This window comes from Trichoderma aggressivum, assembly GCF_033847375.1.
Source record: "Trichoderma aggressivum f. europaeum strain CBS 100526 chromosome Unknown scaffold_017, whole genome shotgun sequence".
In the NCBI taxonomy this organism is placed as follows: domain Eukaryota; kingdom Fungi; phylum Ascomycota; class Sordariomycetes; order Hypocreales; family Hypocreaceae; genus Trichoderma; species Trichoderma aggressivum.
The window spans coordinates 1-17,714 of record NW_026946383.1 but is presented as its reverse complement, the minus strand read 5'-3'; the positions used below and the strand labels follow the sequence as shown (position 1 = coordinate 17,714).

Here is a 17,714-nt window from a genome sequence, read left to right as displayed (position 1 = left end):
ACTCTCATTTGCTTGGGAACAAGGCGTTTTTTGCGAGGATGGATTTCTTTTCAGGGGGTTCACGATTCAACGATGGAAATAGCGAGAGTCTTCAACAATGGCTCTTATAGATGCTGTAGAATTATCATGTACCTAGGGGTTTAATATATGAGTATCGTCCCTCTGAAAATAACTATCAAACAATGCAGTACTGTAAGATGGCTGAGCAAGATAGAGGGGGTATCAGCTCTTTCCAACTAAATTACTCGTTATCCCATATCCGCTTCAATGCCGTCAACGCAATATACATGGCCTCCTCAGTCCGAATCGTTCTGCTCCCTTGATTCGGCATCACGTCAACCCAGTGATCAAACAACTCCCTCGTTTTCCCACCCTGGATGCCCATCCCACCAAGCTCCTCATCATTCATCGCCGCATATTCAATACCGCGTGGGCCACCAAATACAATGAGAACGTGGTTAAACTGCACACGCTTGCCATATGGAAACTCCTTACCCACGGGGGATCCTCTCTCAGACGTGCCGATGCTGACGTCGTATCCGCCTTCGTAGGGAGACTCGGTGAAGACGGCCGAAAGGGAGTTTGCCTGTCGGACAGTGTAGCCCCAGTAGAAGCCGGCTTCCGTGCGAGGCGTATGGGGGTGAACACACTCTGCGGACTCAGACCCGTCTTCTGAAATCTTGAGCGTGACTCTCGTCTTGGGAGGAATGTCCTCTTTGATCTCGACAGGCTTATCCAGTCCAATTTCCACCAACGTGCCGTCGCTCGACTTTGTCATTCCCGCAATAGTAACTCCTTCTCTGTATATCATCGACTCCTTGATATGCGGGTGGTGCGGCGTATCAAGACCAGGCAAGGACGACGTCAATCGCAAGTTGGGGTGCAGAGGGAAAAGCGCCTTGCGCATAAACGGCGGCGCTTCCAGATACGACAGCACATGCGTCAGGAAGTGACACGGGTCCGTATCTCCGGTGTAGACAGACTTATCGGTATTGTGCGGGCGAGTGTTGACCGGGGAGTCGTCAAAGACAATGACTTCGTCGATGGAGAAGATGGCGAGGGCGCGGGCGATGCGGCTCGGCACAGCGATTCGCTGTTCGGCCGTGGCTAGGCTGGAGGCATTCCGTGAGTAAGTCTGTATTTCCGCACCCGAATGATTCAAAGCGAAGGAGATTGAATACATACGTCGCGATTGTGCTGCTGGGGAATGCTACAGAGACAGTCCATTCTCTTCCCTCTGAAGCTTGGAGATTGACGGGGCGAAACGCCTGCTGAGCGTTGCCGCCATTGTGGGCAGTTTTTCTCTTCTGTATGCTCAATTAGAATTGAATATCGCCTTGAAAGTACTCATAAGATGATACCTTTGCCTCGCGCTCTTGATATGACATGGTGAATGTATTTTTCGTCACTGAAGTATGCAGCTCATATGCCTGTCAAAATCTCGTCTCAAAATTATTTTGATAGCCCGTATTCTGCCGGAAGCTGGTCCACTTTATCTCATACCGCCTACCGCTTCTGTAACTGCATCATCATCGGCCGTCGCATTCAATTACAGGTACCTTGTAGATAAGTGTTGGCGTTTGATGAAATACGGTAAACAAGATCATGCAGATATCGTGACCACTAAAAATTTATAAAGGGAGAAAATGATATTCAAACGATTTATTCTAACGATTGTATCTGTTCTTGTCCGATCAATGTATTGAGCAAGTGATGTATCTAGAGATTAAAGGCAGTCGTGAGATTTTCAGGTAGGATCATCCCGAGTTGCTACATATTCTTATCAACAGCCAAAGTTCATTTTGAAAATGATAAGCACCAATCCTAGATTTCCCCATTCTATGCGAGAAATTATCAACAGCTAAGGTAGCCTGTGGCCATTGTTAGACATATTAGCAAGCATGTCATTGATACATGAGTACCTACCTGATGCTCACCCATTCCGTCATCGGCCTTGACCGCCTTCTATATAAGGATCAAAATTGGCAAAACGCCCCTCCAACAGCCCCTCCACTGGAAGTTTTGTTCCATTGAGGAAGTACCTCCAAGTATTCCTTTGGCTGGACATTTGGTTTGTAGATGATGTGTTTGGTCATTGAATCTTTTTTGCTCTTGGTATGAACAAATTGACTCGTTTTGAAAGACTTTGCGAGTAAAAGATACACAGTTTTGGTGATTGGAAATGGTCTGCGTCTCTGACTTTTGGCACCTTTGCGCTTGTACTTGAGGAACCGAGCTAGCTGCTTGTCCATCAAAACTTGGACGCCGATCCTGCGTTTTATATTCCTCTCCGAACAGTCACAGGACTCTCTCTCGCCCTACAACACCACAGTCAAATTGTCTGCAGTCGCACGCCATGCCTATCAAGGTTGTCCTGGGAGCTCAATGGGGTTTGTCATTTCCTTTCCCTTGTTTGGTGCCCCGTGCGCGTTGTAACGACGTCTTGTCGCTAACTCAATTGCGCTTCTATAGGCGATGAAGGAGTGCGTCCGACCCATCTGATCTGTCATATCGAGCCCTCAACTGACCTATTAAACGTCAGAAAGGCAAATTAGTTGACATTCTCGCACCCGAAGCTCAACTCTGGTACGTCTTTTTGCGGGGAAGAAGGTTGTGGTTGGTGTTGTAGCTTCTTGATATGGAGAGCCAACAGAGGGTGAATATGGCTAGGAGTCGAACATTATGCTGGCAACATGGCATCACTCTAGACCATATTTCACCCTCTGTTCATATTCTTCTTCTATATTCAGAAACTGAAACTTATCTCCTTCTGGCAAAGTCAATTTCACGAGTAGTAGACGCTGACTTGGTGATAGCGCGAGGGCTGCTGTAAGCCCAACATCCTTTGCGACGGCGCATACAAAATACTAAACCGAGATTCCAGGGAGGTCATAATGCAGGCCATTCTATTGTGTGAGTCTCGTCCGCCGTGCTATTCTGCCACGACTGATGAACTATATCGCTGACCACTATCTCCACAGCGCCAACGGCGTCTCGTACAGGTATGCAGACGCCGAATCAAAGCATCGGTTTGTCGACTAGGCGAATCATTGACCAACAATAGCTTTCACCTGCTCCCTTCCGGTCTCATCAACCCGAACTGGTACGTTGTCGACAATTGCCCACCTTTGACGAGCAGACGCTGACTTGACGGTAGCATGAACTTCATCGGCTCCGATGTGTAAGTCGCTTAAGCTCACTTCTCTACAAGACGAGTTGGTGTTGAGCAACCATTTGACCTGTACTAACGGCATCCGCCCGCAACAGGGTCTTCCACGTGTAAGTCTCACAAATCCAGTATTCTATGTCATCATACAAGTCTCTCGATCGCCGTCCAGCTCAACACGCAATCCGTTTGGCGTATCAATGCAGAACTGTAACGCTGACTATTTCTAGCCCTTCGTTCTTCTCAGAGTTGAAGCAGCTTGAAGAGGTAATTATCAATCTGGCAGCTATCAAGAAATTATTGCTGACATCAGAAATAGAAAGGACTTCCCAATGTCTATGATCGGATCCTTGTGTCTGATAGAGTCAGTAACCCATGCAACGCTGCGCTACTACGTTGTGCCGTACGCTTGCTCACTTGTTACACCTAGGTCCACATCAACTTTGACCTTCACGCCGCCGTCGATGGTCTCGAGGAGATTGAGCTAGGAGGTGAGCAATCTTTAGTCGGGGCCTCTGTTCATGTCTAACTTGACCAGAGCGCAAAATCGGCACCACTGGCCGCGGAATTATAAGTCCACCGTGTTACACCCTTCACAACAAAAGCTAACATTTCCGTGAACGGTCCCTCATACAGTGTAAGTAGATATTGGCATTAGTGTCGGTCAAAGTAGCACGTTTGTACTGACACTGAACTTGATAGACCAAGGCTGCTGTAAGCATTCAAAACCCCAGAGCACCAATCATCTCACTAAACCGGAATTAGAGAAGTGGAATTCGTTTGGCCGACGTGTTCGACCAAGAACTCTTCGAATCAAAACTGCGTCGACTGGCACATGGCTACAAGGCCCGCTACGGCGATTTGCTCAAGTACGATGTCGAGGAAGAGATTGAGAGATTCCGAGGATACCGTACGGAGCTCGCAACGTATGCCGTTGATGGTTTGAGCTTTATGTATTCTGCGTAAGTAACCTTTGCGGCGCGGTATCGAGAGGATCAGAGGAACGGATCAATATCCAGGATAATTCTTTTGCCTTCCGACGAACCTTTCGCCTCATAAATATAACAAGAAGCTAACTCTTATAGTCAAACGAGCAACATGAACATCATTATCGAGGGTGCAAATGTTCGTCATTTCATCAGCTCCCAGCAAGTTGGCTATTGACTAACCTGACCGGACCGGTAACCTACCTGTCGTCATGTACTTGAAGCTCTTAAATTCTGGCATCGGTGAAGAGACATCATGTGGACGTGGCTAAAAAGCATACCCTACTGGTTGAATGGTCACACCAGCGGCTAGCAGTGCTGCTATATGTCGATATCGCAGACCTGAGTCGAGCAGCAGACCTAGACTCTGCAGTCACTGTTTAGGTCATAACCGAAAAGCTTATATGCGATATCAGGGCCGGACTTTTCTCAGCTACGCTTAGGGTGGTCATTTAGCCAAGGGATGTGGCTAAATAGCCATCCTTTTTTGGTTGCACGGTCACCTCAAGTGTGACTGAGAAGGGACGGGCTCCGATATCATATATGATCTATCTGGGTTGTAATCTGGGCTTACTCTAGGCCTGCGATACTGACGTCTATGGACACACCACTAACCTCTGGGAGTGACCATAAAACAACTAATAGGGTGGCCCTGGCTACGTCCTATCACGTTAACGGCCGCTCTGTCTACGTTAAGGCTTCGGAGTACATGACCAGGTGGTTTACTTGTCTTGGTACCAACAGGCCGTGATGCTCGACCTTTCGATGGGATCGTACCCCTATGTCACTTCATCCAACACCGCAATTTCTGGCATCATCGCCGGCTTGACGCTCAACCCTAAGGCCATCACAGAGACAATCGGAGTGGTAAAAGCCTGTAAGTAATATGGGCAATCACTGGACCTTTTGGCCAGTAGCCATATCGAAACGACCCCCTACCCCTAACCACCCGCAATGGTTTGTAGCAGACGCTGATGACTATAGACACCACACGTGTTGGCGCCGGCGCTTTCAAGACGGAAGATCTCGAAGAGTACCGTCACCCTATCACTGCTCAGCCTTGAAATCGAAGCAGGCTGACCATGTCCGTAACAGGGTCGGAACAAAACTCCAGGAGGTGGGCCGAGAATGGGGAACGTCCACAGGCCGAAAACGTCGCTGTGGCTGGTAAGCCTCTCTCTATAAAGAATATTGGGTGCATAACTAATCGTGTAGGCTCGGTTTGTCAACACCTCGCCTTATTTTCAGTGTCAAAATTGGTCGATACTTACTTGGACTTTATAGATCTCGTTGTTGTGAAGCACGGTCACATGGTCAACTACTACACCGCGTTGAACTTGACCAAAGTAAGCCTTGCAGGAACTTCTCACTACTCTGATGGGATTGAAAGGCTGACTCTTGATGTAGCTCGATGTACTCGATTCCTTCGAGACAATCAAGATTGCCATTGCGTACAAAGATAAGAGCACAGGCCAGGTAGGAAGCTGTTGTGGTCCAAGGCCTTGAGGCATAGCTGAAAGCATTAGGAACTTGACTATTATCCGGCGGACCATAACATACTAGACAACGCCGAAGTCGTTTACCACGAAATGCCTGGGTGGAATAAGCCGACGACCAACGCCCGGACATATGATGAGCTTCCCAAGCAGGCCCAGGACTACATCGAGGTACACCTATCTTCAACGACAAATGGATCTGATCATAATTGCTGACTGCCTTTTTAGTACATTGAGAAGTTCATTGGAGTAAAGGTTAGTTGACTCCTTTGCCTACAATGGCCTCGCTTGCACTGGCTTCAAAGAAGCATGCACTAACTTTGAGCAGGTAAAATGGATCGGTACTGGTCCTGACCGCGAGGCTATGATCACGCGTAACTAAGTGGTTTGGTGAGTTGCTTTACACTCGTTACCGGTGATGGGACGGGCCTCGGGAGCTTGGCTGTGCATCAAGCGCTTGAGGCTCGTGACTAAAGCACCATGATTGGTATATATAGAGAATCGATACCGTGCAACCAAATAGATGATTCTTCCGGTCCTTACTACCCACGTACGCCCCAGATATGTAGATTGTGTAGCTGATTTTAAAGACCTGATGGAATGCGGACAGGGACTAATAGTGCATGATATCGTTGAGCGTTCACACGAAAGAATGGATGCCATAGTAGAGCTCGCTACAGCTTGATGATAGTGCCTCTACTAGCAGCAACATCATTTATTTGAATACATGTTACAAGCACCAGGTTGAATTCACATCTAGATGACAACGTGAATGCAATAACAGTTGATTCTGTGCCCTTGGACAAGCATCACTCTCATCAACCGTATAATATCGTGCCGAGGTAGGCATGGGAAAAATTAGTCATCGCTACGGGTGACATCCAGAGGACCTAGCGCGTCAAGGTACCTGGAGTATTACGCCATAGGGCCTAGCCGTAGCGCTGTACTCCCGATTACTCAGCAAACATCCATTGAACAAGACGGGCGAATGCGCAAGCTGGCCACGTTCAAGAACCTTCAGTCACCACCAACAGCAGAGTCGCAACACACAGCAATCAAGAGAATCGTCCGGCATCCACGAGCGCATCTTCACAATGAGCGGCCCCATCAACATCGGATCGGACGGCGAGTGGCAGACGCTGCTGTCGGGAACCACCGTCGTCGTCGCAGATTGTACGGTATCGGTATCTCGTCCGGTCCTGCGCCAGCCCGACTAACAGAAGCATCACAGTCTACGCCGATTGGTGCGGTCCCTGCAAGATGATTGCGCCGCACTTTGAGCGCCTCTCCAAGGAACACTCGCGCCCGAACAAGGTGGCCTTTGCCAAGGTCAACGTCGACAACCAAGCCAACATCGCCCGCACCAACGGCGTCACTGCCATGCCCACGTTCAAGATCTTCCACAACGGCACGGCCGTCGAGACCATCCGCGGCGCCAACCCGTCGGCCCTGACCGAAGCCATCACAAAGGCCGTCTCGCTCAGCGACGGCGGCAAAGTCGAGGACGTGTTCAAGACTCCCGGCAGGACGCTCGGCGGCGACGGTCCCATCCCCGGCCAGGGCCGTCACTGGAGCGTGACGCTGCTGCTCAACATCGTCATGATGTTTGTCGGGCTGTACCTCACGTCCTTATTTTCGGCACGTAACAAGGAAGCGTAGGAAGAGGGAGGTGCGAATTTACTGACTGGCGAGCCAGATTGATTCGTACAAGGCGGCGGAACAGTCCATGTTCAATCCGAAGAGACAGCAGCCACCGTTGAAGCCGGCGTCGGCTGGAGGGCCGGCACCAGCAGGAAGCGCTCGGGCGCAACAACAAAAGTCAGCCATTAGGACACTAGCTGATTTGTGATTTGTTATAATGCGATGGGGGTTGAATGGTTGGAGAAGCTGTCTGTGATTCTGTGCGTGAGCGATCTCTACCTACACTGCGTTGGCCATGCCAGCATACAAGAGACCATGCTGCTATATTATCAAGCGGCAGCTAGCAGCAACCTATAATTTGATTTTGAAAGGAAAAGACAATATACGAATAAGTAAGATGAAGAAGAAGCAGCGTGAGTGGCATCTAATTGTCAATGTCCATCTTGTTAAACTGGTTCAAGTGGGCCTAGCGTTGATTGACCTCTCACATGCGAGCTATCTCCAATCACGGCATCACGTGACTGCGACAGCTTGAAAAAGTCCAGAAACCTTCATCTTTCGAGCACAACAGCAGCTCTTCTCAAGTGCTCAAACTGTGTGCAAGAAAAGAAGATGCTGTCATTGAATGGGCTCAAGAATGCTTGCCCAAAGTGCAGCTACGCATATCTCTTCACAGCACCACGGCAGTTTTCTTCAGCATCAGTGCGAAGAACAGCTGCCCCACGCATACAAATTCAGCGAAGCTCTCATCAACTAAGCAGACGATGTTTTTCTGCATCCAGCGTTGCTCTTCACGAGCCAAAAGATGTATCAAGAATCCAATCTTTGGAAGAAATTGAAAAAGTTGTTCGAGAAGCAAAACAGCGCTTTCGAGACACGCTTCCGAAGGGCTATCTCAACGACGAGGAGTATGCACTCTACGAACGGCTATATGGCCCACCACTTCGTGAGACTGCCCCAGAAGATGTTGGAATTCCAACTCACGCGGATATGGGAGGCCAGTCATCACGAGTGAATGATGAAAGGACGTTGTTGCGGCAATTGGAAGAAGGGGGCTTTGAAGAAGTCACCTACGAACTGCCTTACCAGCAGAGTGATGTTGCGGAGGCATCTTTGAAGTCTGAGCAACCCTTGGCATCTGATGCTGCACTAGACACTATTGAAGAGTCACCGGGCTACGTTGATGCGGTGGCAAGAAACCCAAGGGAGCATGAGGCGTTGCAGCGACTGATGCAGGATTTCAAGGCGGCGCAACAAAAACAAATAGAGGATGAGATTGCAGCAGCGAGGGAAGAAGCTGAAGCAGAGCAGGAAGCATATGAAATGGATGAGGAGGATGAACTATTCGAGGAACCAGACCAGACTACGGATAGCCTGGAGAGGGACATGAGCCTGGGCGAGACACGGCGATTCCATCCTTTCACTCTGCAGGGCAGATTCCATGGAAGCCCAGTCGAAATTGCACTACCCCAAGGCGCGCTCGTTACACCTATTCGGGACCTTTTGGACCGAACTCATTTGAGCCACGTCAAGACGGCCGCCGAAGCAGCCTTTGGTGGCCAAGGACTGCCGACTTCGCCGTCAACGCCGGAAGGAAGAAAAAACGGACAGATGGGTGGCGTCGGTTTGCCCCCTGATCAAAGACACATGACGGAGATTGAGGCGGATGCGTTTCTCGCTGGTTATCTCCCCCCTGCTTACGCCTCTGTCACCTCAGTCTTGCGAGAAGTGCGGAGGCGGCTGGGAAGTGGTTGGATTCAAGAGCGACTCAAAAAGAACGAAAACGCAGGCCTCAGCGTATTGGATGCCGGAGCTGGCGGAGCTGGCCTCGTTGCCTGGGAGCAAATCCTCAATACGGAGTGGGATCTGCTGAGAGAAAAAGGCGAAGTGACGGGTTCGCAACCCCCAGGGAGAAAAACTGTCATCACTGGATCAGATCGTCTGCGTCACAGACTGAAAGGCTTCCTCCACAATACGACCTTTTTGCCTCGACTGCCAGATTATGAACACTCGGGAGAGATGCAAGGCGAGCATCTCGATGCTGGCAGTAAGCCGCAGCCTCGAAAAAGCTATGATCTCATCATCGCTTCTCATCTCTTCCTCAAGGAGAAGCAGGATCATTACCGTCAGGCCATCCTGAACAACCTTTGGACTCTACTGAATAAAGATGGCGGGGTGCTCATCGTTATTGAAAAAGCCCATCCCCGCGGGTTTGAAGCTGTCGCTCATGCCCGAGATACACTCCTGAAGCAGTTTCTCCTACCACAAAACGGCGAGCCCAGTATCCCGACGGAAGAGCTAAACCCGGCATTCCACAAGGAGCGGGAAGCTGGTCACATTATTGCACCATGCACCAACCACGGAACGTGTCCTATGTATAAAGAAGCTGGCAAGAGCAAGGGTCGAAAGGATTACTGCTATTTTAACCAGCGGTTTACACGGCCCACCTTTTATACCAAGATGCTGGGCAACAGCTCAAACAGCCAGGGCGACGTAGAGTTTAGCTATGTGGCAATACAGCGTGGCCGCTCAAAGAAAGACCAGCTTCCAGGATGGAAGGCCACCGAACTAGCGTTTGCAGGATACGAAAACTCCCAGGAGAGTCCGGATATGCAGACACTGCCCAGAATGGTCTTGCCGCCATTAAAACGCAAAGGCCACGTCACCCTGGATGTCTGCACGCCTGAAGGCAAGATTGAACGATGGACGGTGCCCAAGAGCTTCAGCAAGCTCGCCTACCACGATGCAAGAAAATCCCACTGGGGCGATCTCTGGGCCCTGGGCGCCAAGACGAAGGTTTCTCGAAGCGTGCGCGTGGGCAGCGGAGCAGATGATGGTGGCAAACGAGCTGAAGGCGGCAAGAAGCCTCGCAAGGTCGAGATTACAATGGACGGAGGCCGTCTGTCGGCCAACGAGAAGAATGCGCGCAAGGAACGCCGGACCAAGGGCAAGCGGGCTAAGCAGACTGACCTGATTAAGGAGATTTTAGAGATGGAGGACTTGGAAGAGCAAGAGATTGAGAGGGAGATGGACGCAGAGGTGGAGGAAGAGTTGAGAGTGGAAGACGAAGACACGCGGAGGAAGAGGTGATGAGATGAGATGAGATGAGAATGTATCATTATTCCAAAGGCACACTGTATAACATGGATGGAACCAAACTGTATAATAGTCTGAGCATTGTCACGGAGATTCGATGAGACATTTATGGATTACAGAACATTGACTAGGCAGATCGAGTCCTTTTATCGCCACATTCTTTGTAGATCAAGTTATTCTTGACAACTTGAGCTGAGCATTAGCAGCGGCCATCTTCATCTCACTCCACTGTTATTTTTTGGGGGCTGGCGGGGGGACCCCGAGCTGGAATAGGGAATTAAGGTGTCGATTAAGCATATAGTGGGAGCCAAGACCAGGGACCACCCGCATGGCTGAAACAATCAACTTGAATGGACACTTGAATCCTGCAGGTGCTGTCCATAATAAATTGATGCGAGCATTCAATGCCTGTATTCCGGCATGCAGATGATATTACACATCAATAATACATATACGAAGTACATACAGCCTCATTCAATAGTTGGGGGAAAATAAACAAGTATAACCGCGCTGTTTAGGCTAGGTAGTTTTCAAGGCCAAAACTATAAAATCATTCGTCGGGATGTGAAAGGTGATATAAATAGCCTGGACCCTAAATTGATTCCCCATCTGGAAGCTCGCGTGCCGTTCGGGGGAGAAAGGGGGCCTGGAATTTGAAATTGAGCATGGAACTAGCATCAGCAATGCGGCGCTCTAAGCGAAATCGGGGAGTTGGCACGGACAGAGATGGATGTTCCTTTTTTGTCATTATATGCAGGGCGTTTGTGCGGAGAGGAGCTCGAGGGTAGAGTTGTTTAGAAGTCTATTCTATCTTGTCCGAGTCTTATTTTGTGCCTCTTCTCGTCTCATTGATGCTCTTTGCTTTGTTCAGCGTTCAAGGGGATTCTGTGTGGAATAGCGTGCTAGGCGTGTCTCTCATTCTATCTCATCAATTCTCATCTTTTTCAGCACTGGCATCCTTGCCTCTTCATGTCCCATCTTATCTAGGCTCAATTAGAGGAGAGTCGCGCCTCGCGCAAACCTCCGCATCACAATGTTTCCCGGCCGCCCCCGAATCGTCCGTAACGGCATCCTCTTGATGGCCGTCATCGTCACATTATGGCATCTCCAGCGTTTGCCCCGGACGGCGTCGGCATCACCAGAATGGGTCACGCTTGAGCGCTTCATGAACCACAACGCGTCTTCCAGTCGGTATCCCGAGCCCAAGTCCAGCTTCGACTGGAGCAGCATCAAATTCCGCTATCCTCCTCACAACTCCACGCGGCTGCCAGCTCAGGGCAACCCTCTCCCCCCGATTCAGCACCGCTTTTCGGGAGTCGAATCAGCAGCTGTCGCGAAGCAGCGGAAGCAGAGGCTGCTCGAGGTAAAAAAGGTCTTTCTGCGGGCGTGGCAGGGATACAAGAAGTTCGCCTGGAAACAGGATGCCCTGCTTCCCATTAGCGGCGGCGGGAGAGAGCAGTTCTCGGGCTGGGCGGCGACGCTCGTCGATGCCCTGGACACGCTTTGGATCATGGGCTTGCGGGAGGAGTTTGACGAGGCGGTGGCGGCGGTGGCAGAGATTGATTTCGGGTCGTCGACAAGCAACCGCGTCAACATTTTTGAGACAAACATTCGCTATCTCGGCGGCTTGCTGGCGGCGTACGACCTGAGCGGGAGAAAAGTGCTGCTGAAGAAGGCGGTTGAGCTGGGAGATGTCATCTACGCTGGATTCAACACCAAGAACGGCATGCCCGTCGACTTTCTCAACTTCCACTCGGCCAAATCGGGAGAGGGCCTGCTCGTCGAGGGCTCGGTCGTATCAGCGTCGCCAGGAACGCTGTCTTTGGAGCTGGCGCACTTGTCCCAGGTCACAGGCGACCCGAAATACTACAGCGCCGTGTCGCAGGTCATGGATGTGTTTTACGAGGGCCAGACCAAGACGAGCGTTCCGGGGGTTTGGCCGATGAGCATCAGCATGATGTCCAAGGATGTAGTCCACGGCAGCAGCTATACGCTTGGCGGCTGTGCTGACTCTCTGTACGAGTATCTGCCCAAGATGCACCAGCTGCTACGAGGCGGCGAGCCCAAGTACGAGATCATGTCCAAGACGTTTCTCAAGACTGCGGACCGACACTTTTTGTTCCGTCCAATGCTGCCAAAGGAAGACGACATCCTCATGTCCGGCAACATCAACGTCGACGAAAAGGGCAACCCAGTGTTGGACCCGGAAACAGAGCATCTGACCTGTTTCGTAGGAGGAATGTTTGGCCTGGCAGGCAAGCTCTTCAATAATGAAGACGACGTTGAGAGAGGCATCAAGCTGACCAACGGCTGCGTCTACGCATACCGCGCCTTTCCCACGGGCATGATGCCCGAGAGAATCGACCTGGCGCCATGCAAAGACCGCTCTCACTGCCCCTGGGACGAAGATTACTGGCTGCAGGAGCGTGATAAGCGGCCTGAGTGGAAGGCTCATCTGCCCAAGGGCTTCACCACCGCCAAGGACCCGCGATACCTCCTTCGGCCGGAGGCCATCGAGAGCGTGTTTTACGCATACCGGATCACGGGACGGAGAGAATTCCAAGACGCCGCGTGGGACATGTTCACGGCGATTGCAAAGGGGACGCAGACGGAGCATGCGAATGCGGCGGTGCTGGATGTGACGATTGTGGATGGAAAGCTGCCTTTGGAGGACTATATGGAGGTGAGCCATGATTCTTTCTACATGAATTCCCCCGTCGTTTTTACTCACCGTGATGCTTGGTGTAGAGTTTTTGGCTCGCTGAAACGCTGAAATACTTTTACCTCGTGTTTACAACGCCCGACATCATCAGCTTGGACGATTATGTGTTGAACACCGAGGCTCATCCATTCAAGCTTACCAAGTGAGCGAACTCAGCGTCAGCATATCGAGACGAGCGGTCCGGCCAACGCGGAAAATAGAAAATCACGATCCTTGACGGGCGTTGCAATCATGACAGGCTGTCCTCCTCTCACCGATCTCATCCCATCTTGTAGGCCACAAGCGGTGGACAGTAAAACAGGGAAAATTCAAATTTTGAACACACACGCCAAAAATATACGCATATAGAAGTGATCGTCATTCAGTGTGATATGTGCTTATATTTTAGGTATGTGTGTACTTATTCATTTTTGAGTCCCTGTTTTACTGTCCACCGCTTGGGCCAGTCCTTCAGAGACGCCGATCGGCTACGGGCGGCGTCCGTTGCCAATCACGCGCAGCGGACGATCAAGGGTTCATGATTACAAGCTATGAGGTAGCTGTGCATAGCAGCTTGCCGTTCTGGGTTGGGAGAAACCAGTTTCATGCCGAACAAGGGTCAGAAAGCTAATTCTGTGATTCTCCGGGACGCGCTGCTCCATGTTTCGGAGCAGCAGAGAAGTGATCAGCAGCACATGGCAGTAGTAGTACTGTGTACATGGTCAAATTCCGGGACCTTGACGGTACTGTAATGCTCCGTACTAGAGTTCCAAAATAACCCGGAAGAGAATTGGGGCTTTGTGTCATTTCAGCCCGTATGTGGCGATGTGCCTGTACGTACACATCAAGCATTCTCCGGTCCTCATGGCGGCGTGTTCAATTGCCCATTACGCATCTCGTGCATGTACGAGCAATGGTTCATTCTCGAGCATGTGATGCGAACCACAGCCCAAAGACCCCTACCAATGTTGGCCATGGACAATTCCTTTTCCAGTCGAACGATGAGGCGTAGACCACGGAAGCCTCTCCGTACCCAATCGCGAGCCCACGATCAAACTTGGCATCGGAGGATCAGCAAGACATGGGAAAAGCCACTTGGGAACTATGTATTTGGAGATGACCAAATCATCTCTCACGCATGCACCGCCGATACCCGTCTGTGAGCATTTGTGTGTGGTGCGTGTGTGTAGTAGCCTATGACGATGCCGGCTTACAATGACATGCATGGGAGCTTGGATGCGGAAGGTCCTCCGGGATACCAATCACGCCCAGGCGATAACTGAGGGGAGGGTTCCAAACAAAAAAAATGGTAAAAAAGAAAAAAGAAAAGGAAAAACTGCGGAACAACTAGACATGGTACCAGAACGTGAACATGTTGGCTCCTCCATGGGGATAAATGCGGGAGGCTTTGCTTGAACCGCGCACTGTCGAACCGACACACGCACACCGGGCTTTCCGCCATTCGATCTGATTGGCACACGGTCGAAATATCCGAAGGCCAGTTGCACGCCAGTGACGATGGGCGGCATGTCGTTTGCAGGGGAGTGTGACTTGTGTGATTGGCGTGCGGAGGCCCTCCAGCACATGTGCAGCATCAACGGACAAGATACATACATAGATGCCGGCTGATTGGTGAGATTGATGTTTGGCGAGTATTCGAAAGGTACGGAGCACTTCCATGGCAGTTGGGGGGAAAGTACAGGTACTCGTCTGTACAGTAGCGTCCATGCGGTAACCCATGTAAATTGCCACAGAGGAGGCTCTCTGCTCTCGGCCCTCAATCCACCAGCAAACACGTGCTTTCCCGAGGCCCCCTTTCCATGGGAATTCTACCCTTTTCGATGCACAGGCGCCAGGCGGAACAAGAGAAAAACGAAGGGTGGGCATAGCAGAGACCCCCATCGAAAAGAAGCAGCGCCGCCCAGCTTACCCGAAGCGCCGGCTGTTAGTGTTAGTAGAGGTACTTCACATAACTAATACTGTGCATGGCACGTTACAGCTCCTCCTCGTTGGACCAATGACACGTCCCGGAGCTCTTCTATACGCATGTCCGGCAACGAAGCGACGACAAACGGCGTGCCTGGAAAACCTTGAGAAATGAGAATAGAAAGAACCAGCTTCGATGCTCCATACGTCAACTCGATCCCGCACGGGCTGACGTCAAAAGGAAAGCCCTTTCCCCTCCCACGCGGCCGTTCAGAAACAGTCACACAGTATCAGCTTGATTGGGCCCTCGAGTTTCAGCGGTCCGGAGCTTCTGGTCCGGACTGTGTGATGCAACCACTGACAGCCCAGCAGCCGCCAACACACTCGCGCCACAGCTTGTTTCTCTTCTCGGCCGTTTGGCTGCACATCATGTTCAAGGCTGCAACGCAGGCGGAAAGTCAAAAAGAAAACAGAGAAAAAAACCAGGCAATTGGCCAATCAATGCAGATGATCGCCAACTTGGCACATGGTGGCAACGCATCATGACGAAGTGGGTGTGGCTTCTGTGGCGGTGCATGTGCCCTTTGTCCTCTTGCTTCCTCTTGGACGCTTTAACGGCCGTCATGTCGCGAATCTTGATTGCGGCCAGGCACGCTGCCAGCAGTCCAAGCACCCGTTGGCAACGCAATGAGTTCTACACAATACACGAGTTTATGATAAGACAAGGCAAAGCGGTTGTCGCGAACAGCAGAGTGATGCGCAATTGCAAATGTCGTTGAGATACCCATCCGTGCATACCAACCCCAGCCCACCCCACATCCCATCCATCAAGATACAAGCATGCATATCAAAACTCAGCTGCAGCACAATTAGAACCAAGTAGCTCTAGCTAAAGCCCGGTTCGGTTCCTGATCAAGGCGACACTAGCTTCCCCCGAGACTAGATTTGTCCTTTTCCTTGTTGGGCAGTCGACGAAGGCGAAATGACGAATTCATACCCCCTCAGACACGCAGCCTCCTCCTCCAACAACCTGCAGTAGCCTAAGTAGTAGGAACACTTAGTAGGTCATACAGTACCTATTCAAACTTGGCCATCTGGAAGATGATGCAGGTTGTTCGATTCCCCATTGAAAAAATTGCCAAATTCATATATAACTATCGCCACCAGAGGGCCGGTTTGTGTGTCTGGACGGCCTTTCCCCAATTCTTCCCATAACATTGAACATTATTTCTGTCACGCACAGGACGATACATGTGTCTGGTGGTGAACAATACTGCTTATTACAAGTCTTCACGATAATTCACCTCAATCGTTCACTACTACTTATACATATATTCACACTCATACCCATACTCACACTCATACACTTACTTATACTCATACCCACACCCACACCCATACCAGTACGCTACGACGCTCTTTTTCTTTCCAAGCTTCTACTCCTTGGAACCTACATTTGCATATCCAGCATAATCACGCCATTCAAAGTCAACCAATCCATCCTCGAAAAGAGATTCGATTCAATTACATACCATTTCATTCACAGCTACCAGCCGGATCTGGACTATACTCTTTTTTTAATCTCATCACCCCCCGAGGGTTGGCACTTGACCTCTTACACAACTACATGAATTCCGAATCCAACATGACGGCAGTTCTCATCGATCCACAGCTCGAGCTGCTGGATCAGGGCACCGCCATTCAAGGCACGCAGTACCAATATCCCCTCCCCACTACCGTCTTCGAATCATGGAACTCCTTGTTCGAGTCAACAGGGGACTTCCCGCCATCCGCACAAGAAGGTCTGGACTTGATGGACTCGGACTTGCACAGCGACGAGTCGTCTTCCTTGTCCTTGTCCCTCGGAAACGAGCAGGATGTGCAATTCCCACTGTCTCCGCTGGGAAACACTGCCATTGTGGACGAGTCCCCCGGAAACACATCCATCTCCACGGGGCTCTCCGAGGCTGGCGCCAGCGCCGACAAAACCACAACAAAGGCCACCGCTCCCAAGGTCAAAAGGCCGCGCCGGCGCCGCAGTGAGACGGAAAAGAGGGAGCAGATCAAGCAGCGCAACAGGGTGGCGGCTTCAAAGTGCCGCCAGAAGAAGAAGGAAAAGGTCGACGAGCTCAAGGAGATCAAGAACAGCCTGGAGGCGCGCAACCACGACCTCCACGTCGAGTTCCAGCGTCTTCGCCAGGAGATTGGCCAGGTCAAGAGCCATCTAATACAGCACACCGAGTGCAACGACCCCAACATTAACCGCTGGGTCGAGAACGAGGCCAAGGGCTTCGTGCAGAAGCTGGTGCGCAAGGAGGAGGAGGAGCAGCAGCAGCGCATCGGCAGCATCGGCAGCTCTGACGGGTTTGCCGAGGCGATGCGTGTGAGCTCCATTCAAGATCCCTACATGGGGTTGGGTTGAATGCGTGCTGTAATCCTTTGCTGCCTTGCTTCAATCCCGGACCTTGTGTGGGACGATCCAACGGGGTTTAATTATCGATACGATGGCGCATCTCTCAACGACATACATGGATCGGAGTTCAAACGGATATTTTGCTCTTATTTCCCTTGCTCTTATTTCCCCATTAATGTCTTTTTTTTTTCTCTCATCAAATCACAAAGGATTCTCAACACTCATTTATCCCCTTCTTTGGACGGAAAAAGTCCCAAAGGGGAAGATATCAAAATGCCAGGACGGGGGG

At 50.8% G+C, this 17,714-nt stretch overlaps 5 protein-coding genes across 5 annotated transcripts; 4 read left to right on the top strand and 1 right to left on the bottom strand.

The window, feature by feature from the left end:
• Window positions 1-241: 241 nt before the first annotated feature.
• Triagg1_5032 (uncharacterized protein) lies at window positions 242-1,388 on the bottom strand (the record flags this gene model as incomplete). Its single annotated transcript, XM_062899502.1, has 3 exons — window positions 242-1,112; window positions 1,186-1,307; window positions 1,362-1,388. The coding sequence occupies 3 exons, from the start codon at window positions 1,386-1,388 to the stop codon at window positions 242-244; spliced, it is 1,020 nt and encodes a 339-aa protein (XP_062755857.1).
• A 968-nt stretch (window positions 1,389-2,356) lies between these two features.
• On the top strand, window positions 2,357-6,030 carry Triagg1_5031 (uncharacterized protein; the record flags this gene model as incomplete). The annotated part of the gene is made up of 25 exons (XM_062899501.1): window positions 2,357-2,390; window positions 2,473-2,483; window positions 2,543-2,586; window positions 2,817-2,829; window positions 2,885-2,913; window positions 2,982-3,002; window positions 3,065-3,103; window positions 3,158-3,181; window positions 3,268-3,279; window positions 3,397-3,433; window positions 3,486-3,530; window positions 3,597-3,657; window positions 3,742-3,803; window positions 3,869-3,880; window positions 3,932-4,128; window positions 4,252-4,291; window positions 4,897-5,029; window positions 5,137-5,185; window positions 5,248-5,319; window positions 5,368-5,372; window positions 5,437-5,498; window positions 5,560-5,628; window positions 5,679-5,819; window positions 5,877-5,903; window positions 5,977-6,030. The coding sequence occupies 25 exons, from the start codon at window positions 2,357-2,359 to the stop codon at window positions 6,028-6,030; spliced, it is 1,293 nt and encodes a 430-aa protein (XP_062755856.1).
• Window positions 6,031-6,742: 712 nt separating this feature from the next.
• Triagg1_5030 (uncharacterized protein) lies at window positions 6,743-10,379 on the top strand (the record flags this gene model as incomplete). Its single annotated transcript, XM_062899500.1, has 3 exons — window positions 6,743-6,821; window positions 6,880-7,252; window positions 8,072-10,379. The coding sequence occupies 3 exons, from the start codon at window positions 6,743-6,745 to the stop codon at window positions 10,377-10,379; spliced, it is 2,760 nt and encodes a 919-aa protein (XP_062755855.1).
• A 1,039-nt stretch (window positions 10,380-11,418) lies between these two features.
• Window positions 11,419-13,253, top strand: Triagg1_5029 (CAZyme family GH47; the record flags this gene model as incomplete). Its single annotated transcript, XM_062899499.1, has 2 exons — window positions 11,419-13,068; window positions 13,134-13,253. The coding sequence occupies 2 exons, from the start codon at window positions 11,419-11,421 to the stop codon at window positions 13,251-13,253; spliced, it is 1,770 nt and encodes a 589-aa protein (XP_062755854.1).
• Window positions 13,254-16,639: 3,386 nt separating this feature from the next.
• Window positions 16,640-17,434, top strand: Triagg1_5028 (transcriptional regulator family: bZIP; the record flags this gene model as incomplete). The annotated part of the gene is made up of 1 exon (XM_062899497.1): window positions 16,640-17,434. The coding sequence occupies one exon, from the start codon at window positions 16,640-16,642 to the stop codon at window positions 17,432-17,434; it is 795 nt and encodes a 264-aa protein (XP_062755853.1).
• Between the last annotated feature and the right edge of the window lie 280 nt (window positions 17,435-17,714).